The sequence below is a fragment of the Hyalella azteca genome, unplaced genomic scaffold (genome assembly GCF_000764305.2).
Source record: "Hyalella azteca isolate HAZT.00-mixed unplaced genomic scaffold, Hazt_2.0.2 contig16743, whole genome shotgun sequence".
Taxonomy (NCBI): Eukaryota; Metazoa; Arthropoda; class Malacostraca; order Amphipoda; family Hyalellidae; genus Hyalella; species Hyalella azteca.
Genome location: NW_025946552.1, coordinates 157,729 through 184,555, shown reverse-complemented (window position 1 = coordinate 184,555; position 26,827 = coordinate 157,729). Strand labels below are relative to the sequence as shown.

Genomic DNA, 26,827 nt, shown 5'->3' with positions numbered 1-26,827 from the left:
TGACAGCAGTATTCACGATTGGGGAGCTCTAGGGCTCTGAAGAGAGTAATCAATGGCGCTGTCTTTCTTGTTCGAAATGTCCGCCAGATCCACTCCATCCAGGACCATCCTTCGTCGGCCTCGCGGAACTATTTCCTCAATGTGGTCATCGAACGTGGCTTCAGTACACATCAACTCTCTGAGGAAGAGGATCGGTTCAAGCACCGAGCCTTGTGGCACTCCACTTTTCACCCTCGCTTCTCTCGATTTCGAGTATCTAATTGCGATAGCTTGTACTCTATTTTTAAGGAAGTTGTGGTTCCATCCCAACAGTCTCAGCTTTCTGAAGAGCACTCCATGGTCAACTTTGTCAAAAGCTTTAGCAAAGTCCAGGTATACTAAATCCATGCCAGCTCCCTCCTCCTGGTGTTCAAGTAACTGTGACAAACAGGAACGATTCCGCCGCAAACCATTATGTCCATTATAAGACAGTTCAGCCTCTTCCATATACTGGACAAGCCTGCTGGCCACTACCTTCTCAAAAACATTAATCATTTGTGAGGTTAAGGTCACCGGTCTGTAATTTAGAGGTCTGTCCCTTGGGCCTCCTTCCTGGATTGGCGTTATCAGTCCCACTTTGAGGCCCTTCCAAGTGACTTAATAAATTTTATGAGTTATTTGAGTTTTAATGCTTTTCAAATGACTTATTGAATTTCATGAGTTCTATGAGTTATAATGTTTTTACATGACTCAATGACTTCTATAGGTTATATGAATTATAATGCTTTTCAAATGACTAAATGAATTTTATATGTTATATGTATTATAATGTTTTATATATGACTTAAAGACTTCTATATATTATATGATTTATTATCTTTCATATGACTTAATGAATTTTATGAGTTATATGAGTTACAATATTTCTTATATGACTTAATGACTTCTGTGTTATATGAATTATAATGTTTCTTATTGTGCTTGTTTGTCGTTTTTTTATAAATTGAAATGGTGGTTTTAATTAAAATTGTGAATGTATTGTGATGAGATTAATGTAAAATGGTTAGGTGAAAAAATAATGGTGTAGAATGGTATTAATGTAAAAATATATGGTGATGAGATTATGTTTCGCATTATAAGAGGCAGTAAGAATAAGTCTAAACAATATGAATAATCAAAATTATTAGGGAAATTATTCTAAATTAATCGTAATTTAATATCATAATTACATTCATCCATCTCTTGGTAGTCATTTGAATTTGTATTCAGTGTTATTTCATCTTCTATTGCGCTTATAAATGTATGAAATGGATTGATTCATTGTGTATTCATTTATATGAATTTTCCTTCCTCATTTTATTTTAATAATAATTATTTTACACTGAAAAAATATGCGGGCTTATCTAATGTCCATTTATGAACTAATTCTTCACAATTTATTGTTCACAATTTCGGCTATTTGAATATGTACGGAAGAATCATTACTAGTTCTACTACCTGATACCTACTTTTTACTATTTATTTATTTTATTATTTTTTAATTACTTTTGCTAGTTATTTATTTAAATAATTTGCGCCAGAATAATAATTTATATTGTGCTGTTATTTAAATAACAGGCCCCGGGAATTACTTAAAACAAGACATGTAAAATAATCAATGATCGGTATATACAAAAATAAATATTATATAGTATGAATTTTCAAAATTTTAATAAATAGTAGGTAAAATAGTATTAATTTTTCTAATTTGAGGGAAACGGTCAGAAAATAAGAATTCACTAAAAATAATCGTAACAATGGAACACGTCATTAATTAAATAATAAATGCACGGAATAATGGACGTGTGTTATTGTTTGGACAATATAATCCATTAATTTTACTGGTTGTTGCAATTATACAGGATACAAATATTCAATAAATATTCAGATAGAAATATGGATTTAGCTCTGCTAACTATACAGTAGGGTAGTAGGGTAACATGGGGCAGCGAGCCCACTGCGGGTCGTGGGCCCATAGCGGGTTTCTCGCTAAGTATGGCAGATATTGGTCCGTGTTCTCTACCGCCGGTCGACAGTTTCACTGGGATGAAGTGTACGGATTTACGTTTTGCTATGAGTTTGCGTTATTAAGTTCTTTGCGAATAACTGTTTTAGTCCAGATAAAAATTTTTTTGCCGCTAAATAAAGTTTTTTTCCATTACTATAGATGAAGATTTTGAAATTACTTTGAATTATTTTTTCAAAGTAATATTTATAGGGATAATTTTGAGACCAAGTTTAGACTATTAGCTTTTAAAATAAAATGTTGACACGATATAAATTGAAATGATACCTGTGGGGGCAACGGGCCCATGCCCATTTTGACACTTTTTACAAAATAGTGTTTCATTAAAAATTGAATAACTCTATAGGCGTCTAATTCACATCATACATTCCTCATTAGTTGCACCTTTAAACAAAACAAAGAACCACCTCGTATCAATTAAAACTTCGTCAAAATTTTAGTTTAAAAAAAGTGGGGGGCGCGCTGCCCCACGTTACCCTATCTACTTACGTTTTTTTAAACTACTTATTGTATAAATGCAGCTTTCGTGTATTTTCATTTGTATGTTTTTATTATACATGATGTGTATTGAGTATAAAGATTTACTTTGATTTATATCCCTAACATTGAATTTAACTAATAATTTAGATTAATAATTGAGCCCCTTTAACACAATCATTAAAGTTTAATTAAAAATAATCACCAATATTTAAACAGATTTATTATTTGTTTCACAGAATTTATTTTATTTACAGAGTTCGATATTTAAAAAAAGGTTTAAAAACACTGAAATGTAAAAAATAATCATATATACAATGTCATGAGGATAACCGAAAATATTGATTCCATAAATAGAATGAATATTGCTATGAAAAATAGGACGAACTTAGTTTAAAAAAATCAAATTTTTACGGAATTACATGTTCAAAAATATCCGTTCAAGCAAAAAATATTCAACTTTGGATCGATATTTATTGATATAATACTTGCAATTAAAACTATTAACTCTTATGAATATCATTCAAGAGGCTAAATCTTCCCTTCTCAACACAAAGTTCTTTTCAAAAATAACTGCTTCTCAATAACTTTAAAATAAGCTAAGATCTTTGAAACGAAACCGATTTTTATTCAAAATCCATTACATTTTTTGTTAAGTTTTCAAAACAAAACTTGATCACCGCCTGTGGAATCTCCGGCGTCTGAAAATCATTTTAGATCTGGACAACAATATAACATCAAGCATGCGACCAGCAAAAGGTAAATTTCAGCGGACAACAAGCCAATGGCTTTTGCGTTTTCAAATTGCAGCAATCTCATCATGAATTCCAGCAGACCTTGAATGTTATACATATCATGCAGCACTCCTGTATATTGCTGGCATATCGGGCGGTCTATTTCAAACTGCATAGCCTCTTTTTTGGCCTCTGATGTTCTTTCGTCTATCTACTCTATTAAGGCCAAACGTTTGTTCCTGAGTTATATTTCAGTATTCAGTTAATCATTTTAACAAGCATCGAAAACTATGCCCGTACCAGGAGCACGGCTCAGGTCTAGGAAATCCTAGAATATTTTCTTCTAGCGAGGTGAAGTAGTATTTTATTCCGCTTTAATTTCGTCAAAGAAGAAACTTAATTTTTTCAGAAGTTTTTGGTCGAAATGATCGTCATTTTTGGGTACGTTCACTCCCGATTTGTTTTCTTTGAACTTCATTTTATGCTGCAAAGGTAAATTTCGCCCCACAGGTTTTGATTTTTTTGTAATAGTCGATTTTTGCACCGGCGTCGTTTCTTCAGAAGAAAAATTCCTGTTGACATCCTTCAAATTCCTGTTGGCATCCGACAAGTTCATATTGCCACCCGTCAAATTCCCGTTGCCACCCGTCAAGTTCATACTTCCATTCGTCTGATATGCCTATTACCCGTCCAGCAAGTAGGCCTACTAATATAGGCCCTTGGCCCCCGTAGGCTACAGACTCCTCCTTCGCCTCGTGTCATCTTCGATGAGCTTTTACATCTTATCTTTAGCCTTCAAGATGAGGACAGACGAGTTGTTCGCTATCACCGGGATCTTACCATCACTAATGTGGGATTTATCTTTATAATAATCGAAGAACTTTTTCCGATCATAGAGCTTTTGAGAAGCCTTGTAGAGTTTCGAGTTTGGGTCCAATAAGAAAGCCCGAATTTAATCCTCTTGGTAAAACCTGTATTCAACAGCACCCTGATGTCCCTTGAGTTTAAAGTTCAGTATGTCCCGTCTTCCATTAGGAAATTCCGAATTAAAAGAGTTGGCGTCGATGGATTGATCCACTGAATAATACACAGTGTCGCCCATGGCTTCTTTAATATCCGGGATAAAGGCGAAGAAATTGTCCCTCGATTCTGAAATTAAAGCAAGAGCTTGGGTTTTCGCTGGATTGATGGAATCCTCAACGAGTTTTTGTATCTCAGACAAATCATCGACTACTTAGTCGATTGTATCCTCTACTTTCTTCTTATATTCTGCAAGCTATTTTTTCACTTTATCAATTGCATCTTTTTCCCACAGCTCCAATTCATCTGCTATCTTAGGATATCCAGCAGCAACGAAGTCTATGATGGCAGCGCTCAGGTCCTAATTGTGGTCCAAAAAATTTTCGTAGCCCTCTGTCGCGAAAATACTGGCTGTCATCGATGCCAGTTTTGGCTAAGTTTGCATTGCAGCCATCGAATGCCATAATTTTGGCATAGTGTCTCGCTGTTCCATGGCTCGATTCATCAACGTATCGCTGCTGCGTCTGAAGTCAAGAGGGGAGTAAGCTCCTTTGCATGGTGACGTTGAAATCACAAACATCAAAACTGCCGCCAAAATGAAATATTTTGTTCGTTCCATCCCGAGATCAGTTCCTTGTAGAAAGTAAACTTGATATTTCCGTACAACGAAGTCGCTTTTTGTTTCTTCCGAAGCTGATTTCAAATTTTCATAACGAGTTTCAGATCGAAATATCATATGAAGTTTGGTATCCAGTTAACGAAAGTGTGATCAAAAACTTTATAAATTTGGATATTGAACCGCGAAATTTTTTGGCTTCAACAGACAATGGATTATTTACATCAGTGTAATTATATAATTAGGTATTCAGTTCAGTACAACCAGCGTGTATCCTGAATACTTTTACAGCTCCTGAATTTCATATATCGATATCAAATGTATTGAGGAGATATTCGCTAAACGGCTAAAGGGTTTAGTTTTTCTTTTTGAAAATGTCATGATTCTAAATCCCGAACCCCATCGTATTGGACTCCATCATCACGAATCTCTTCAATTACAGTGGGGAAAATAAGTATTTTGTCAGTCACCAATAGTGCAAGTTTCCCACTTAAAATGATGAGAGAGGCCTGCAATTGACATCACAGGTAACCTCAACTATGAGAGACAAAATGTGAAAAAAATTGAGAAAATAATTTTGTCGGACTTTTAAAGATGTTATTTGCAAATAATGGTGGAAAATAAGTATTTGGTCAAAAAAAGTGCATCTCAAAACTTTATCATATATCCTTTGTTGCCAATGACAGAGGTTAGACGTTTTCTGCAAGTCTTTGCAAGGTTGGTACACACTGTTGCTGGTATCTTGGCCCATTCCTCCATGCAGATCTCCTCTAGAGCAGTGCTGTTTTGGGGCTGTCGGCGGGCAATACGGACTTTCAACTCCCTCCAAAGCTTTTCAATGGGGTTGAGATCGGGAGACTGGCTAGGTCACTCCAGGACTTAGAAATGTTTCTTACGAAGTCACTCCTTTGTTGCCCTGGCAGTGTGCTTGAGATCATTGTCGTGCTGAAAGACTCAGCCACGTTTCATCTCCATTGCCCCTGCTGATGGAAGGAGGTTTGCACCCAAAATCTCACGATACATGGCCCCATTCATTCTTTCATCTACACAGACCAGCCGTCCTGGTCTATTTGCAGAAAAACAGCCCCAAAGCATGATGTTGCCACCCCCATGCTTCACAGTTGGTATGATGTTCTTTGGATGAAACTCCGCACTCACTTCCCTCCAAACACGACGAGTTGTGTTTTTACTAAATTGTCCTACTTTGGTTCCATCTGACCATATGACATTCACCCAATACTCTTCTAGAACATCCAAATGCTCTCTAGCAAACTTCAAACGTGCCTGGATATGGACTGGCTTAAGCATGGGGACACGTCAGGCACTGCAAGATCTCAGTCCCTGGCGTCGTAGTGTGTTGCTGATGGTAGCCTTTGTAACGTTGGTCCCAGCTTTCTGCAAGTCATTCACTAGATCCCCCTTGTGGTTCTGGGATTTTTCCTCACCGTTCTTGTGATCGTTTTGACCCCACGGGCTGAGATCTCGCGTGGAGACCCAGATCGAGGGAGATTAATAGTGGTCTGGTAGGTCTTACATTTTCTGATTATTGCTCCCACAGTATATTTCTTTACACCAAGCTGCTTGCTTATTGCTGATTCAGCCTTCCCAGCCTGTTGCAGGTCTACAATTCGGTTTCTGGTGTACTCAGACAGCTCTTTCGTCTTCACCATAATGGAGTTTCGAGTGTGACTGTTTGAGCTTGTGAGCAGGTGTCTTTTATACTGTTAACGACTTCAAACAGGTTCCATTAATACAGGTAATGAATGGGGGAAAGTGAAATTTCTTTAAAAAGAAGTTACAGGTCTGTGACAGCCAGAAATCTTGATTGTTTGTTGGTGACCAAATACTTATTTCCCACCATCATTTGCAAATAACATCTTTATAAGTCAGACAAAATGATTTTCTCATTTTTTCACATTTTGTCTCTCATAGTTGAGGTCTACCTATGATATCAATTGCAGGCTCTCTCATCATTTTAAGTGGGAGAACTTGCACAATTGGTGACTGACTAAATACTGATTTTCCCCACTGTATGTCAATCAGTCAATTAACTTAATAAATCAAATAAAGAGAGACCAGTTCAAACCCACATATATCTTAGAAATCCCATTCAAGTCCTGTTTTTAAGTATGAAAAGGTGGAAGTTTGCCTTTTTAAATCAAATAAAAAAATTGAAAATGCTTTGAAGACTAAACAACAATCTTTGCGAGTAAAATATTAGCTTTCAATCTTCCGCAGCTTTAAATTAAAAGGAATTTTAGTGAGAAAAATTTTATTATCAAAAGGCAAAAGGCTGCAAATCAAACAAACTATACAAGTATATCACTTTAATTCTCAAACACATCCCGTACCAGTCCAGGTCGGGTTCTATTTCATATATGAATATTTAGTATATATCTGGTAAGTAAGTTATAATTTTCCATGATTTTTTTTCAAATCACCACGTGAGTTTTATGATATTTGGGGCAATACAATTTAGAAAAAATTTGTTTCCATTTATCATTATATCTATTGACAATATAAAATAAATAATTTGGACGATTGACTAAGATTTGACTGACGCCAATTTAAGATTTCATTAATAATTTCTACGACTTATAAGAATACGATAAATAAAATCTAAGATTCGCTATGATGTCATAAGTACTTTAACGATTCACACAAAACGTGTATTTGTAAATTCACACAGAATTAAATTCTACGATCAGCTACGATTTTCTAAATGATTTTAGTAAAACATTTCTAATCGTAGCACCTACAATAACCGAATCCAATTAAATGTTTGTAATGATATAAATTATTTGAACTGAATCCCATTCAGCATTTAGAAAGCAGGCAGTACTTGAAATGAATCTCATTAAATATTTTTAATACTAGCAACTACTTGAACTGAATCTCATTAAGGATTTTTAACGGTAGAAATTACTTGAACTTAAACTCATTAAATATTTTCAATGGTGTAAACTACTTTAACTGAATCTCATTAAATATTTTAATGGTGGAAATAACTTGAAATGAATCTCATTAAATATTCCTAATGGTGCAAACTATTTAAAAACTCGAGGCATCAGCGGTGAAATTTCAGCACAATTATTTTAGTTAATTACTAATTAGCGGCCTATTGCCTTGAGGCTCGTCATTATCACAGATAATTGCATTTGTGACGGATTAATATGGATTATTAAGCAAATCCTACGAATAATTATATATATACGTATGTTTTTTCATTTCGTTTAAATAATTAATTCTCGGAGAAAATAGAAAATATTTCTCCAAAGAATTGTGTCATTTTGCAGTGACGGACCAAGTCGTTAAGTAATCTACCATATTATAATATAATAATTAATCATATATCATAATATATATATGATATATACAGTCCATATCATATATATAATCATATATTATTTATTAATACTCGAGATTGATGATATATTGATGATCGACAATGATAATATAAATATGCTCTAGTTATATACCTTAATATTATTGATAATATAAACGAAACAAAATTGGTGGCGGTTGTATAACCAATGTCAATTATTGATGAATATTCTTCAAGTTTTATTATTTCGTATAAAATCAATGTTAAATTTTAATTTCATTTACATTAGGGGCAAATAAAATGATAACGTCTATTAATTTAAATAATTATGTCATTTATATTCAAGAATTTATTTCAATTTCATTTTCGGCATCTATTCACAAAGGATAAATGTATAAATTTATCATTATATTCAAAGATTGAAGATCGATCAGAAGATTTTTTAAATCCTAAATCTTGAAATTGTTTAATGGACATTGAATTACTTCATCTAACACATAAGTGCAAAAAATAATCCCGCCCTTTATATGTCGAAAATGATTTCCCCGTTAATATTTAAGTTTACAAAAAATTCAGCAATAATTTTTGCAGCTTTTACATCCAGATTTAAAAAATATGATTTATTATAGATATAATAATATAATGGGCTCTATTTTGTCCCCGTTGAGGATGGACAAACATTTCACAATTTATCCAAAATAAGTATTACGGAGAAAGTCTCGATTATATGCACATTAATAAAAGATAAATTACTTTAAATTTGGTCCCCATTAGTTTTGTCGAAAATAAGTCCCTGTTCTGCCCCTATAAAACATTTCAGAAATACGTCCAGGTTCTGTCCCTATCAAATATGTCGAAAGTGTGTTCCGATTTAATCCTCAATTCAAATATATCAGTAATAAGTCCCAGTTTTGTCAATATGAAATACGTCAGAAATACGTCCCGGTTTAGTCCCCATTTAATATATCAGAGAAAGTCTTGATTTTATCTAATTTATTTTATGGCCTGTGCCCCAGTAACTAATTCCCTGGTCCATATATGCATCACGACATCACATCGCATGGCCACGCATTACAAGCCCATTTTTCTGGAGGCTTCACCACAGCATCACAATGGGAGCTGTCGACGATGATGGCTGGGAACCCATCACCCATCATCCCATTACCCATCATCCCATCACCCATCATCCCATCACCCATCATCCCATTACCCATTACAAGGTTGGATTTCTTGTCTTTTCCAAACAGAGAATTTTTCAACCTCTGTCCTAGCGCCTCGTCCAGTTTCGGTTCCGACATTTCCCCCGGTTCGTGCACCGGTTCCAGTATCACTGAAAGTTGCCGGTCCCCGCGCGGCACCATTAACTTTTTCAAAACAGGTTCTTGTTCCATTTTCATGGTTCGGTTTTGTTCCGGTGTGGTCCGTATTTCCATTGTTTGCATTTTTCACGGTTACTGCGTCATCGTCGATTTGGTTTCCGGTCCCGGTAAACCCGCCTCTTGGTTTCTCCGGTTCCTGGGGAAATACCAGTTCAGCGTCGGCGAGGTCCCGCTTGGTGAGCCTCTTTTTCATGAAAGTAACTGTTTTCTTCCGGCTCTTTTTCCCCCTTAGAGAGAACCATCTGGTGAAGCAATGGTCCGAAATTACGGTTTCCACCAGCGTTAATCAAACACTACGTTTATATGTGGTCGGCAGTGCTTGCTGGCTAGCCATCGCTGTTCTTGTTGAGCTGACGCTAGAACAATTGGAACAATCGCCTCGGAACAATCTAGCTCACTCACCTCGAAAGATGTAGTATAGATGTAAATAATTTTAATAATAATAATAATAATATTAATAATAATAATAATAATAATAATAATAATAATAATAATAATAGCGGTTTCAGCGTTTATTAGGCCATAGGCCTTTCGCCGATTCTTAACATCGCAGAACATCCACAGCTTGTTGCGGTCTCGAACTCGCAACTCATTGCTACAATTCTGCTGTGCTTAACCGCCCGGCCTCCTTGCCGATTCTGACCAGAAACTGGCGCACAGAGCTGGGATCGAACCCGCGCCTCTCTGCGTCAATCTTGGTACTCTGAACTTTAACCACTGGGCCACCATGCCTTTATGTAAATAGATTTGGAGGCGGGATGGCCCAGTGGTTACAGTTCCGAGTACCAAGATTGGAGCAGAGAGGTTGGTCAGAATCGACGAGGCCGGGCGGTCAAGCAAAGCCAAATTGCAGCAGTGAGTTTCGAGTTCGAGACACAACAAGCTGTCAATGTTTTCTACGAAGTTAAGAATCGGCGACAGGCTTACGGCCTAATAAACGCTAAAACCGCCATGGTTGAAATTATTATTAATAATAATTAATGTTAATTATTAATTATACATTAATAATTATATCATGAAAACCGCTATAATAAATATCTGCAAAAAACTAGCTTGGAGGATTAACCCTCTCTTGAAAGGCTCAAAATGCAATGGTAGCTTTAGGCTGATTCTGCCAACATGAAGTCTCTATAATCAATTGTGAAATACGGGTATGTATGTGAAGACTTAGTAATTAACCAACTTATTTTTGATTCTTATGAGCAGATCTCTACTTATACTCCGAATAACTAATCTTAATCCTGTAAAATATAGCATTACCATAGTCCTCTTGCACCTCTGTGAGTGCTGTCTCAATCTGGAGAGAGGCACTCTGTGCGGCTCAACTTTTGTGCTGTCTGCTTCTTGTAAGGCTTTGTCTTTTGTTCGCCTCTACATAATTAATGTATACCAGTACTCCTTTTTTCCGTTAGAGCCCTGCTCATGAAACTACTTTCATTCTAGTTTTCAGCAATAGTCACAGTTCATACATCATTTGGGGTTAAAGAAGTTCCAGGCCGCCTACACCTACCTTCACTCTCCACTTTGGCGCTGCATCGACGCGCCATCGAAGCTCCCTTACACAATCGACCAGCGAAGAGTGATATCGTTTCTCAATGACTATTTAAACGAAGGAAAGGATGCTCCGTGGTTTTCAACTCCTTCCTAATTACACAGCATAGCTACCCCTGATGTTCAGGAACTATACTTTCAAAAAAATTAAGTGATCGTAAGATCACCAGCCAATAATTGACGGCCTTTCAAGCAAAATCCACCATTCAAAGATAAGAAAATAGTGTGTAATTACTTACGTTCACTTAGCCAGTTTTGAAAGTATGGCCCCAGGTATATTTTAGTGAAGTTGGCCTGCGCAATGACTTGCACCTTCATTTCGGTCTAACTGACAGTTTCAGGGGAGCGGTCAGCATTGCGATGATTCGGGATCATGAATATGTGACGTTCGAACGCGTTGACTCGTACAACTTCTCCACTCGATTTCATATAAATTGGAAGTGTTCGATCCACAGCTTCATTTCAGAATGAAGCGATCTAATATTAATAATTGACATCTTTTCAGACATCTATCTAATTAAGTTTGGGTTATAACAAGCCTTTTCTTCCCTCGAGCTCCCGGCAAGAAGCAAGCCCGGAAGGAACTTGAGATGTTGAAAACAAAGCTGAACTCAGGAGATTTGAAGAAATGAAACAATCAAAACGGTCGTCATTGACATGCCTACCACAACACAGATAGTGAGAGGTCTGTACCACGCATTTTGCTGCTAATTAAGCTTAGTGCAAGTTTATACACCCCACAACGCTGTCCAAAAGCACATCGGCTCGACAAAGATCAACTTACCCAAAAATTCACGGCTAGTGTAGAATATCTTGTTGCAAAATTAACCCAACAATTAATAAACGCTAATGAGATGAGGAAGATAAACAAGGAATAGTGAATTTTATTATAAATATCGCAATTTACAAACATCAAAAACTTTCCTACAATTTTTTGGCAGGCAGATTAGGCCGAGGAAGTAAACTATCACCTATAATAATTGCATGCACCTATAATAATGCACCTATAATAATTACAGGTCAGATGCTTGTCGGACCTCACGCGTCCTTTGCGTGTTTGAACAGTAGCAGAGATTCATCAAAAGCATCTTTTTGTTGCCCGTGTGTATCACAATGAAATTCCTTTCTTTCAATGATATTACATGCAGTTACAGTAATTATCTTCTGATGATGGCGTCTATTGAAACGATTTTAATCTCGGCCAATATCCTGTTTACATATGACGAATAACACTCGATTCGACAAGCCTGCTCATATTTCCACTATAAATTTTGATTTCAATCATATCACGAACACTGAAAAAAATATCGCACTTTCACAGATAAACACTGTGATTCAAATTGTAATTCCTTGAATTTTAATCCTTGATCCAATTACAGACAATTTGTTGCCAGATATGTTAGAATAAGCCTTCAGTTGGTCACTCAAGTTCATAGCGGGAACTTTACTTGGGCCCGAGCATGTCTTCAGGTCTGACCCAGCGGTCAAACTCCTATCATTATTCGCATCCTATCTCCTATCAGACCATTCCTAGAATTTTAATCCTTGATCCAATTACAGACAATTTGTTGCCAGATATGTAGTATAAGCCTTCAGTTGGTCAATCAAGTTCATAGCGGGAACATTACTTGGGCCCGAGCATGTCTTCAGGTCTGACCCAGCGGTCAAACTCCTATCATTATTCGCATCCTATCTCCTATCCATTCCTTGAATTTTAATCCTTGATCCAATTACAGACAATTTGCTGCCAGATATGTAGTACAAGCCTTCAGTTGGTCTCAATCAAGTTCATACCGGGAACATTACTTGGGCCCGAGCATGTCTTCAGGTCTGACCCAGCGGTCAAACTCCTATCATTATTCGCATCCTATCTCCTATCAGACCATCCCAAGAATTTTAATCCTTGATCCAATTACAGACAATTTGCTGCCAGATATGTAGCACAAGCCTTCAGTTGGTCTCTCAAGTTCATAGCGGGAACATTACTTGGGCCCGAGCATGTCTTCAGGTCTGACCCAGCGGTCAAACTCCTCCTCGGTGAGGTAACCGAGCTTCAGAGCTGCCGCCTTGAGCGTGGTGCCTTCCTTGTGGGCGGTCTTGGCGATTGTTGCCGCCTGAAATAATAACACAAATATTATTCGACTATTAACGGCTCAAGTGCAGCATGGAGAATCCCTAATATAGCCGTCTAGGAGGCTGTACTAACGTAAATAGTTGGTAACTCTGTCAGCCAAAAACCTAAGGCTTCCCAATCTAGACCAACGTATCCCAAACGAAAAATGTGCCGCTATGTGTACTTTGGCTACTAATATGCGTACAATTTATGATCAGAGAGTGCATATTTGATATAAATTGTACGCATATAATCAAAAAATTTCTGCCATCTTACAATAATTTGGTCACCGAGTGTACAAAAGTTTTCAAAGTATAGTTCCTGCTTTAAACTCTGCAATGGTCCGCTCTGCTTTACCGTTGCTCCGGTTCACATATAAACGGTGAGCTAAAATCTTAAATAGAGAGAAATTACTAATTGAATATAACTCATTACTTTTCTTGCATGCATTCCATTGTACTTTAGGCTAGTAAATTGGGTCACGTTAGAAAAAATTTAATCCTGTATTTAGATGAAGCAACAAATTAGGAGTTCATTGACTAGAGATAGCAAACCTTATTGTAGCCGACGATGATGGCAGTGACCAGCAAAAGAACTGTTTATTCATGGCCCACCTTATCATAGCCGATGTGAGGGTTGAGGGCAGTGACCAGCATGAGGGACACGTCTTTCATGGCTCACCTTATCATAGCCGATGTGAGGGTTGTCTTGTGAATCAAGTCACGAAAAGTTCAAGAATCGGCAACAGGCCATGGGCCTATTTCTTCAACGCCGACACTTCTATTCTATTCTATTCTATAAGGCTAGTGTACCAGGCATGATGGCATAAGTCATCCTCTTATCAACAAAGGCCATAAAGCTACTGTAGTGTACCAGGCATGATGACAAATGACATCCTCTTATCACCGAATGCCATAAAGCTACTGTAGTGCACCAGGCATGATGACATAAGTCATCCTCTTATCAACAAAGGCCATAAGGCTACTGTAGTGCACCAGGCATGATGACACAAGTCATCCTCTTATCACCAAAGGTTCGCCAAAAGGCTCCTGTAGTGTACCAGGCATGATGACATAAGTCATCCTCTTATCACCAAATAAGTGGTGATAAGAGGATTATTATAAATCATATTATTGATAATTATCACGCATAAGGCTGCTGTAGTTTACCAGGCATGATGGAGCTGCCAGGCTCGTTCTCCGGTAAGCTGAGCTCGCCCAGACCACAGCGCGGGCCCGAGGCCAGGAACCGCAAGTCGTTGGCTATCTGCAAGCGTGTCAAGTTTCCGTAATTAACGAAGGCANTAAGGCTACTGTAGTGTACCAGGCATGATGACACAAGTCATCCCTCTTATCAACAAAGGTCGCCATAAGGCTAGTGTACCAGGCATGATGACACAAGTCATCCTCTTATCACAAAATAAGTGGTGATAAGAGGATTATTATAAATCATATTATTGATAATTATCACGCATAAGGCTACTGTAGTGTACCAGGCATGATGACATAAGTCATCCTCTTATCAACAAATAAGTGGTGATAAGAGGATTATTATAAATCATATTATTGATAATTATCACGCATAAGGCTAGTGTAGTTTACCAGGCATGATGGAGCTGCCAGGCTCGTTCTCCGGCAAGCTGAGCTCGCCCAGACCACAGCGCGGGCCCGAGGCCAGGAACCGCAAGTCGTTGGCTATCTGCAAGCGTGTCAAGTTTCCGTAATTAACGAAGGCAAGAAGCCAAACTTAGTATAATAATTCTATGAAAATAACAATTATGGGACATGACTCAATGATTTTCTGTTCCAGATAAAAGCTAAGGAGAGCAATATGTGTTTCACTTGAGTTGAAGACCTGAAGCTCAGATTATCATCAGTAAAGAGTCAAATAGAGGAAAATAAAAGATTTATCTTTGAACGATCCTAATCGAGAATGGACAAGGTATTAGGGCAAGAGAAAGTAGAAGATAGATTACAAGAAAACCAGGCTCCATCCAGAACAAAAACGAAAGAAGAGCCTAATTCTAGCGAGACTTCAAGCGCCTTATACCCATACCTTCATGTTGCTGCGCCCCAGGCCCGGCCTGAGGAAGCCTCACGCCCATACCTTCATGTTGCTGCGCCCCAGGCGTGGCCTGAGGAAGCCTCACGCCCATACCTTCATGACGCTGCGCCCCAGGTGTGGGCCTGAGGAAGCCTAACAATATTACCTTCATGACGCTGCGCCCCAGGCATGGGCCTGAGGAAGCCTCACGCCCATACCTTCATGACGATGCGCCCCAGGCACGGCCTGAGGAAGCCTCACGCCCATACCTTCATGTTGCTGCGCCCCAGGCATGGCCTGAGGAAGCCTCACGACAATACCTTCATGACGCTGCGCCCCAGGCATGGCCTGAGGAAGCCTCACGCCCATACCTTCATGTGACGCTGCGCCCCCAGGCATGGCCTGAGGAAGCCTCACGTCCATACCTTCATGACGCTGCAGGCGACGACGTTGAGGGCACCAGCAACCTCGACCATGGCGTCATGGGCAGCGAGCGCCTCGAACTTATTGGGCGCCGTCTTGAAGGGTAAGCCCGTCAGCTCCGACACCTGCCCACAGAAGGTTAATTATTGCCGGCATAATTTGTGTTTAAACATTATTAGACAAAAAATTAATCATTAAAGCTCCATAATTGTCACATAACAAGAAAAACAGTTAGTTTTAACTATAGTAGACTCCTGATTTTGGTTCTATTTTATTCGAGACGAGAAGAGACAAAATGAGAAGCTTGTCCCAATTAGCTATAAAAATTGGGTAAATTTTCAACATTTCATGAAAATCCAAAACGGTAAAGAAACCAGATGAGACGACTTAAGAAAGTTGGAGCTTTCAACTCTTGAAGTATTTCACATTTTAAAAAATGATGATAACCTTTTTAATGTCATTATTAGAAATTACAGAGAATTTATAAGGGAGAAAGCCGTCCACACTCTCATGAGCGACCGACTCATTGGCGCCTGTACATGGGGCCAGTAGGGACAGCCAACTTTCACATGCTAACTACGACTACGTAATTATCGTACTAGTGGGACGACACCGCAGAGTCTGCGCCCGCCCAGCAGGTTCTTCGAGCCCTGGGACTTGCGGCCAACGACTTCCGGAAGTAATGAGTTAAAGGCGCTTTCATGGTCGGCAGCGCCTACATACGAGGCCAGTAGCTCAGTAACTATAATTTGAAAATTGTTGTGGTTCCCCGGTCTCATTTTTACAAGAGAAGTAGCACTGGCCACCACTAGTGTTCCCGAGTGCAGGAACCTAGGTGCGTTCACATTACGTCACTTGTTGCAGCTACATTATCTGCCTTGTAATAAACGCTACCAATTACCGTGCTAGAGGTCTCGTGTAGCGAGTGGTGTAGTGTTGCAATATGTGACACTAGGAGTCTCATGTAGCGATTACCTGATTTTCTAAGCTTTGAGATTATTTTGGAATTATTTTCACAGTTCCAAATTTTCTTGTTGTATCCTGCTTACTTGTATCATGTGCTTATTTCCATCAAGATTTCTGTGTTCGGTGCTTCCTGTAACTTGAAAATGAATGTTGTTACATTCGAAATGTCGTTAATAAATTGATATTACTTCCTTGAACCTGCATTTTGATCAACTAATGTCATCTGAAGAATATTGTTCGACCCTGTAAATTTAAATTGATTAATTCTCAGACCATTGACCACCCGTTTTAAATTGTAAATGTACATTATCATTTTTGTTGAATTGGAAACACCCTGGTTGCAAATGTGAATAGTTTATGTTATTGTTATATATTATTGTTCAGTTCCTTTGACTGTTAGTCTTGAAGTTTTATTGTGTAGTGATTTTTTTTACATTAGCCAATTTTATAATATTGTAACCCCTCCAGGCCCTCCATCTCCCATTCACATGTCTTAGGTGCTTTCTTGCACCTAAGACATGTAAATATAGATATGTATAGATGTAAATAGATATGTAAATCCTTCATTTTTTATGCTCGCTTATGATGCAAAAATCATGAAACTAGAAATTTTCCTGTTCAATTCTGCATTTTGGTGAATTTTCTATTATTTGTCCATCAGTCAGAACATTTTCCTATACTATACCCACCTGCAGTCCATGTCTCAACCAAAATATTTTATTTTAGTTAGAATAGTCTGAATAGATAGCCTGCAACAATAGCGGTATTACTTTAGATTAAGTGCATCCAAAAAAAGGGTGTTTTTTTTAATTATATATGTTTTTTGGGGTGTAGACTAAGAATCTGAAATCCGTTTTTGGCGGTCAGCATCGGAAAAGATTTTTTATATATTTTCTATAGAACACGACAATGGGGGACCCGTGGGGAACTGGGGGTTTTATGGGGGGGGACATGCCCAAGGCTCTAATTCATGAAAAAAAAAATCAGGCAAAAATTGGTGAAAAATCGGAACATTTTTTTTACTGGAAATGATCTATATCGATCTGGGAATGATTGTAAACCTATGTAAAACCCAAAAATTGCGCTAGGTTAGGTTAGGTTAATAAAATTTTCCAATTTTTTCAAATTTTTTGCCGATTTAGCCCATTTTGCCAGGTTTTTTTTTTGACAAATTAGAGCCTCAGGCGTGCCTTCCCTCCCTAAAATGCCCGGTTCCCCCATTGTCGTTTTCTATAGAAAATAATATACTTAAAAAAACTTTTTAAAAAACCATGTTTTTCTTGTGGACTAAAAAGTAGAAAATAAATTATGGTTGGCCCAAAAAAAAAAACAAGTGTCGGGCAGATTTATGATTAAAGCAAAAAGCACACAACACTTAAATTTTGGAAATTTGATGGTAAACGTACAGCCCGACCCACGTTTTTTTGGGGCGAACCATAATTTATTTTCTACTTTTTAGTCCACAAGAAAAACGTGGTTTTTTAAAAAGTTTTTTTAAGTATTTTATTTTCTACTTTTTAGTCCACAAGAAAAACGATTAAGACTTGATTAAGTATGGCTTGACGTACGTATCGATGATACGCAGCGTTAGCGCCTGCTCGTCTATAACGTGAGCGCCCGCACGTCATACTATATATATACCTGTCTCTTATACACATCTAGATGTGTATAAGAGACAGGTGTAGTGTTGCAACGTGTGACACTAGGAGTCTCGTGTAGCGGGTGGTGTCGTGTTGCAACATGTGACACTAGGAGTCTCGTGTAGCGAGTGGTGTAGTGTTGCAACATATGACACTAGGAGTCGCGTGTAGCGGGTGGTGTAGTGTTGCAACGTGTGACTAGGATAGCTGCTTATAATTAACACTATATATGACACATAAATAAAAATAAGATAGGTACTCAAATTAACCGAACTATTTAGTAAGTGCCAAAACAACCCAAGGAGTCTTTCAGCAGCCTACACTATTGAGTTGAAATAAAATGATGGTAAAAATATCCCAAGTTAGGGAAACCGTTAGAAAAAGAAAATGAATCTGCTAAGCAACTAATGCTAGGGAACACACACACACAAACACAAATGGTTTTGTACCAAAACTCATAGAAGAATAAAAGCTGGTCACAAAATGACCTGAAATGAGACGCTATTTCATGTCTCGTGTAGCGGGTGGTGTAGTGTTGCAATATGTGACACTATGAGTCTCGTGTAGCGGGTGGTGTAGTGTTGCAACGTGTGACACTAGGAGTCTCGTGTAGCGGGTGGTGTCGTGTTGCAACATGTGACACTAGGAGTCTCGTGTAGCGAGTGGTGTAGTGTTGCAACATATGACACTAGGAGTCGCGTGTAGCGGGTGGTGTAGTGTTGCAACGTGTGACTAGGATAGCTGCTTATAATTAACACTATATATGACACATAAATAAAAATAAGATAGGTACTCAAATTAACCGAACTATTTCGTAAGTGCCAAAACAACCCAAGGAGTCTTTCAGCAGCCTACACTATTGAGTTGAAATAAAATGATGGTAAAAATATCCCAAGTTAGGGAAACCGTTAGAAAAAGAAAATGAATCTGCTAAGCAACTAATGCTAGGGAACACACACACACAAACACAAATGGTTTTGTACCAAAACTCATAGAAGAATAAAAGCTGGTCACAAAATGACCTGAAATGAGACGCTATTTCAGTAATAAGTACAGTCNGCCATAACATACAAGTATACAAGCCAAAACATACATGTATACAAGCCAAAACATACATGTATACAAGCCTGTATAGAAGCCATAACATACAAGTACAGAAGCCAAAACATACATGTATACAAGCCTGTATAGAAGCCATAACATACAAGTATAGAGGCCATAACATACAAGTATACAAGCCATAACATACAAGTACAGAAGCCATAACATACAAGTATAGAAGCCTGTATACAAGTATACAAGACTGCAGACCTTAGCTGCGATCTTCTCGGCAAAGCCAACCCTGGTGTTGAGCCCCGTGCCCACGGCGGTGCCCCCCGCCGCCAGCAGGTACACGCGGGGCAGGCAGGCCTCCACCCGCGCCATGCCAAAGTCCAACTGCTGCACGTACCCGCTGAACTCCTGCCCCAGGGTCAGCGGTGTGGCGTCCTGTGGCATATAGTGGCGTTACTGTGGCATATAGTGGCGTTACTGTGGCATATAGTGGCGTTACTGTGGCATATAGTGGCGTTACTTTTAGTCCAACTGCTGCACATAACCGCTGAACTCCTGCCCCAGTGTCAGTGGCGTGGCGTCCTGTGGCGTTACTGTTATAGCCACACTAGTGTTATAAGTGATATAGTGGCGTGGCGTCCTGTAGCGTGCGAGGCATGTCTACATTTACACCATTTGCGATGACGTGCGTCAAAAACATGATTTGTGATGAAGTTAATGGTTATTGATGACGTGTACTTACAGTGTGATTTATGAGCACGAGCATAAAAAACAATGACAGCAGGCAACAAACCTGAGTATGAGTTCTGCCAATTTTGATGATGTCTTTGAACTCTTGTGCTTTGGCGTCCAGGGCGCAAGAAGTATGTTTACAAAATGGTTTGTGATGATGTGTGTCAAAAGCGTAGTTTGTGATGAAGTTAATGGTTATTGATGACGTGTATTTACAGTGTGATTTATGAGCACGAGCATAAAACACAATGACAGCAGGCAACAAACCTGAGTGTGAGTTCTGCCAATTTTGATGATGTCTTTGAACTCTTGTGCTTTGTCGTCGAGGGCGGCGCGGAGTTTCCTGAGGCCAGGGAGGAGCGTCTGGTGGATCTCAACGGCCACAGCGATGTGCATCGCGGTGGGGTACGTGTCGTTAGAACTCTGCAATAAACAATCTATTCTTGACAACAAATACCGTAGTTTCTTTTACAACTTGTAGTTATCAGAATTTCATTCCAAAAATTCGACTAAAATATATAATAGGCTGGCATAGAAATTTCTTTCAGATTTGCACTTAAAACACAGCAAAAGCTTTCAAATATGACAGAGATATCCTGAAAATTGAGATAAATGAATTTGCCATGATTCAATTAGACTAGAAACTTGATTCGACTAGTTGACTAGGGGAGTCCTGGCTCTTGTTGACTCAGGGAGTCCTGCGTACCTGGCTCTTGTTGACTCAGGGAGTCATGCGTACCTGGCTCTTGTTGACTCAGGGAGTTGTGCGTACCTGGCTCTTGTTGACTCAGGGAGTCGTGCGTACCTGGCTCTTGTTGACTCAGGGAGTCGTGCGTACCTGGCTCTTGTTGACTCAGGGAGTCGTGCGTACCTGGCTCTTGTTGACATGGTCGTTTGGGTGCACAGGAGACTTGGATCCCAGGACGCCCCCCAAGATCTCAATGGCACGGTTAGCAATGACTTCATTGGTGTTCATGTTTGACTGGGTGCCTGAGCCCTGTACAAATTACTTGAAGTTTTAATGATATAATAGTTTTTAGTAATAACCTTGATTACAATCATTAAATAATAAAATTTGAATATTAGTTCTCAAAAATGACAGTGTCAGAATATCTCAATTGAAACCATTTCTAATTTGCAATAGGTTCAGTTAAAAAAAATGTAATAGAACATTTACAAGAACTAGCCAATAATGTTCACTTTATGAGCTTGGATCGCAATAAACAATTCTATATGCAGCTGAGTTGCAAGTTCATGCAGCTGAATGCACTGAAGTGCTGCATGTCACAGAAGTGAAAGGAGAAAATCTCACTGTCTGCCAAATGACGAGTGGAAAATGTCCTTCATCGTAGAGTTTGCCACTGATGACCTCATCAGCAGCCTGGGAAATTGCATCTGCAATCTTTGGGTCCAAGCCAAACTCCTTGTTGACTTCAGCAGCAGCTTTCTTCAGCACTCCAAATGCTTTTATCACAGGCCTCTGAAGATCACATACATTAATACCATAATCTAAATGAAGCACATGGCCAATAAAAATTCATTTGATTAAAAATACCAACTATTCCACTTCGTCTTTTAATGAAATAGTCTTTTTTTAATGAAATTTAACACAATGTTTTTTTTAATGAAATTTAACACAATGTTTTAAAATTTGGATTCACATAAAGTTGAAAGGAAGTCTCAGTAGTACTTATTTAAAACCTCATAAATGATAATCAAACAATGAATAAAAATTGAACCAGCAAAACTTCATAAAAATTTACACTAAGATAAATGATAAAATTTCTCAGAAGATCTTGGGAGAAATTAATTAATTAATTTAATTTATTAATTTAATTTAATTAATTAATTAATTAGTGAAATTTGAATAGCAGAATAGCCATCCATGTAAATTGAAAGCAATATACTTGTGAGAAACATACAATCACAAATATCCAGCTATCTTCATACATGTAGAACAACCTAATAACTATTAAAAAATTTGTTTTCAAAATTCCTCACTGGCATTCTTTCATCAGGTCCTCCAATGGGGAAGTTGAGGGTGGAGCGCACAGTCTGAGCTCCATAATACTTGTTGTTTGGCACATCCAGTTCTCCGAAGCTGTCCTGCTCCTTGCGGAAACCATCTTTGCTGCACATATTCTGTGAACAAAAAGTATGAATAACCTCCTGTGCATATTTCACTTTATGAAAGATAAAAATAAACAAAATTATCACAAATAAATTAAACTCCACACAGAAGACAGAGAATTTCTTTGCCAGCTTCATTGCAGGCTTGTAATTATAATTGATTGGTTGCTTAAAAGAAATCAGAGAAAGTTCTTGACACTCTAAATTAATTCTTTTTGCGAGCAGTTTTTCCCCTTTCTACTTCTGTTTATTTGATATTCCTTCCTCTTTAAAATGTAAAATTAGTGACTTGATATTTTTCAAGAAATTGAAAGAATGAAATGGATGTGGTTTCCTAATCATACACAAGCATATCCATGGAACAACCTTGCTGATGGCACGTCTAATAATTCAGTAGAGGGATGAGCATGACAGCTAGAACGAACAGAAATGCTTATAAAGGTACAGTATAATTCAGTAGAGGGATGAGCATGACAGCTAGAATGAACAGAAATGCTTATATAGGTACAGTATAATTCAGTAGAAGGATGAGCATGACAGCTAGAATGAACAGAACTGGTTATATAGGTACAGTATAATTCAGTAGAGGGATGAGCATGACAGCTAGAACGAACAGAACTGCTTATATAGGTACAGTATAATTCAGTAGAGTACAGCTAGAATGAACAGAACTGCTTATATAGGTACAGTATAATTCAGTAGAGGGATGAGCATGACAGCTAGAATGAACAGAAATGCTTATATAGGTACAGTATAATTCAGTAGAGAGATGAGCATGACAGCTAGAGTAATTGTAGTAACGACTACAACTTTGAGCAGCCGTTTATCCTGCCACCTGAGACAAGCTCGCAACCAGACCAGGTCTCATAGCATCACAATCAAGCAACTTCATCTCAAGATCCGCGATGAAATCAAAAGGCCTCGTGACACTCTCGACAACGTTCTTGTGACACTCCATCACAACGAGACTGTCACTTGCACTGTGCTGGAGGAACCCACCAGCATCATCATCCTGCAGTGGCCTGACATAATCTGACCGATGTTAGCTGAAGCCCTTCTCTATGGGTTGGACTCCATCTATCCATCTCATAACTACCGTAAAATGGGGTAACTTAGACTCCCGGGGTAACTTAGACCACTTTTAGTTTTTTTAACAAAAACCCCCAAAACTCAAAAACTATTAGACATAGAAAAATTTTGTCAATGGGCATTAAAGGCCTAATACTGAGGCTACGTAACACAATAGAAAGATAAAAAATTATGCATATCTAATAGGTTGAAAAATGAAAAATGTGACTCACAGAAATGAGCTATTATTTGAAGCCTGTCATAGAACCCTCTCCAATTTTTCTTATTTTTTGGTAAAATAATTTCAGGTTTTGGTGCATTGTGGTAGACCTCTTCTAGTTACATATGCAAATGACAAATTTGAGGAAAGTGTCAATGTTTGCAAATGAGGGGCGCCGCCCCAGAATGGTTGAACTTAGACCATCTAATGTCAGCCCTGACGGGGTAACATAGACCGGCTTGGAAATTAATTTAAAATTACCATATATAACATATATCATGTTCGATACACCAGTTAATGTTTTTTCTTTATGTTTCAGACTCTACAGAGTCTTATATATGGTAATTTCAACTTAATTTCCAAGCCAGTCAATATTACCCCTTCACAGCTGACATTAGGTGGTCCAAGTTCCCCCATTGGGGGGCAGCACTCCCCATTTGAAAACTATGACACTTTCCTCAAATTTGTCATTTGCATATGTAACTAGAAGAGTTCTACTACTATGCACCAAAACCTGGAGTTATTTGGACTTATTTTACCAAAAAAATATAATTGATTTTACCCTCCAGTCTGAGATACCCCAGGAGCTGGGGTAACAAAGACCATCACTTTTTTTGAAATTACATAAAAACTATGAGAGGCAGGAGCCAGCAATTTATGGTGAGTGAACCTAGAGTACAGACCTGTATTTTGCACGTTTCAATTTAAATTTAATTTAGCTGGTAAAAGAATGGCATCATTTTAAAAAAAAAAGTAGTCTAAGTTACCTCATTTTACGGTACCTGATTTTCTAAGCTTTGAGATTGTTTTGGAATTATTTTCACAGTTCCAAATTTTCTTGTATACTGCTTACTTGTATCATGTGCTTATTCCCATCAAGATTTCTGTATTCAGTGCTTCCTGTAACTTGAAGATAAATGTTGTTACATTCGAAATGTCGTTAATAAATTGATATTACTACCTTGAACCTGCATTTTGATCAACTAATGTCATCTGAAGAATATTGTTCAACCCTGTAAATTTAAATTGATGAATTCTCTGACCATTGATCACCTGTGTCAAATTGTAAATGTACATTATCATTTTTGATGAATTGGAAACACCCTGGTTGCAAATGTGAATAGTTTATGTTATTGTTATATATTATTGTTCAGTTGTGCCAGGTGCGCGGGAATTTATTTTGTCATTTTAACGACCTGCGCGGTGCGCCGTCTTATGCTGGGAAAAAAATGCGCCATGCGCCGTACTTTAGAAAGCTAAAATAGTTCTACTATTTTAGTCGACAATATACGCGAGTATATTGACTACGCGAGTCGAACTATGGAACTGACAATAATAAAATGTAAGACATGTCCGGGTTACTTCTGACTCTTCCGCTTGTCCGCCTTGTCGGATACGGAACGTACGGTAATCGTAAACTGCGGCTATTATACATACGAAATGTAAACAGATGGTGTTCAGTATTGCCATCTGACTTTGGAGAAAATTTCTTCTAAAATAAAGTTCTAGATTTCTCATTCATCAAATTTCTGTATCAAGAAAAATCATATATTATTGAAAGATAATTATAGGCATACTGTACTGAGTAATCAGTAATGTGAGTATTATGTCTGTTCCTACACAAACTGCTCGTGCGCGGCAGCGCGACGTAGAATTGATGGCTGGGATTGCGCGAACATGTGCGCGAAGAGAATCAATTTTCATTACATTGCACCAACTGTGCACAGCAATAGCTTAAAAAAAGTAAAAATGTGCGGGAAAATTCACCGAAAACATACATCATCCTGAGTGTGGTGAACTGTGGTCTCTGCACAGTGGTACTACTATTTGTATTCTACTTACATTTATGATATTTTTACTTTCCAGATGTATAGTTAATATAGTTTTCATTACAATGAAAGGAAAATTTTTTGAACATACCTACACTATCTAGTCTTGACTATGCAGATCAAATTGCAAGATTCAAACTGTATAAGAATTTTGTCACTATGAAGATGCAATTTTATCCTAAGTATAAAAATTCCAATTCTGAGCTAGTTCTTATCTCAATCACTGGTCACTTCTGTTGATTTTGTGGTTTGTCAGTTATGAGTAGGCTACCTAGATATTTGTGAATTTAGCAAAATGAAAATTCTCATCATATGACTTGAAATTCCACAACTTCACAAGTAAAAGCAAACTTGCATATTACACATTGTTTTTAAAATTAAAGTTTACAATCAGTACTACTCCAAAAAATTATCCTATAAGATGAATTATTCAAGTGAAAGTCTGGGACCTACACTCATTTACCGTCTAGTGTAGCGACGCTAATAAACATTATAAAAATATAAGTAATCACCATTGTAGACGCAGTAGAGATGCAGCGTGCCGGATAACCAGCAACAAATCCCCGCACACACTGTGCCAAGCGCGTGGGGATAACTAAAGGCGATGCCATATCTCTAGCGTTTCAGGACCAAAAGCGAACTTTGCACAGCCAAAGCAACTCGGATTGAAGGTTAACCTGATCACGCTAAGTTTCCACCATCAACACTGGCCGGCAACAGCTGATCGCGGTGTCAGGTTCACCAACTGCATTGTTATTGTCAACTCAAGCTGCCAACAATCAAATAATGTTGTCGGTTCTGATTTTACTCATGGCAACTAGTCTTTTCTTTTTACAGTGGTAACCCTAACCGGTTCTTCAGATTGTTTTTTTTTTCATATATTGGTCCATAAGACTATGGAGCAGGATCAGAATTCCTCTAGGAGTCAATATTCTTCTAAAAAATACGGGAAAGCTACCAATTATCTCGTGAAATTTTTCTTGCGAATTAACAACCTTAATAAAACTGTCAATAATAAATTGGTACAATAATGGGTCTCTAATTTCTAAGATATTATAGAAGTTGAAATTAATTTACTGTCTGATTCGTCACAATCTTTTTCCTTTTTTCCACATCAGTCACGCTTGTTGAAAAAAATCATGTTTTAATTATTTTTGTACAGCACTAAGAATAATTGATGAGACAAAATCCTATACATATTTATCATACGACTTGTGTCAAGTTCGTGAATCGAGTATTGTCACACGGCTTCAACATTCACGGCTTCAAACATTACCAATGACTGGATAAATGGCATCAGAATAATTTTACAATCGAATAATCTTTCTCCAATCTTCTAATGCGATTAAAAAGTCTTTCCTACCACGTTCCTTTTCGTTGCAAACACGGAGCTAAGCCAAGGCCTGCAAGGCCATACATAATCTCTTTAAAGTCATGCAGCGCCGCTCTCCCAGATGTATCTCT

The 26,827-nt window shown here is 38.0% G+C and overlaps 1 protein-coding gene across 1 annotated transcript; it reads right to left on the bottom strand.

Moving 5' to 3' along the window:
- Positions 1 to 13,073: 13,073 nt before the first annotated feature.
- Positions 13,074 to 26,281, bottom strand: LOC108683312 (fumarate hydratase, mitochondrial). The gene is made up of 11 exons (XM_018172616.2): positions 25,876 to 26,281; positions 22,118 to 22,258; positions 21,429 to 21,596; positions 20,988 to 21,113; positions 20,384 to 20,539; positions 19,643 to 19,819; positions 15,728 to 15,850; positions 14,407 to 14,525; positions 14,072 to 14,121; positions 13,874 to 13,935; positions 13,074 to 13,260 (listed from the first exon to the last, which is right to left on the bottom strand). The coding sequence occupies exons 1-11, from the start codon at positions 25,972 to 25,974 to the stop codon at positions 13,129 to 13,131; spliced, it is 1,353 nt and encodes a 450-aa protein (XP_018028105.1). The 5' UTR covers positions 25,975 to 26,281; the 3' UTR covers positions 13,074 to 13,128.
- Between the last annotated feature and the right edge of the window lie 546 nt (positions 26,282 to 26,827).

Bases quoted from the DNA above. Each gene is read 5' to 3' on its own strand.
- LOC108683312 (XM_018172616.2), bottom strand. From the start codon at position 25,974: ATGGCATCGCCTTTAGTTATCCCCACGCGCTTGGCACAGTGTGTGCGG. The intron at 21,597-22,117 runs GTGAGGAATTTT...TGTGATCTTCAG, and splicing joins GACCTGATGAAAGAATGCCA to AGGCCTGTGATAAAAGCATT. The intron at 13,936-14,071 runs GTACACTAGCCT...TGATAAGGTGAG, and splicing joins GACTTATGCCATCATGCCTG to CCATGAAAGACGTGTCCCTC.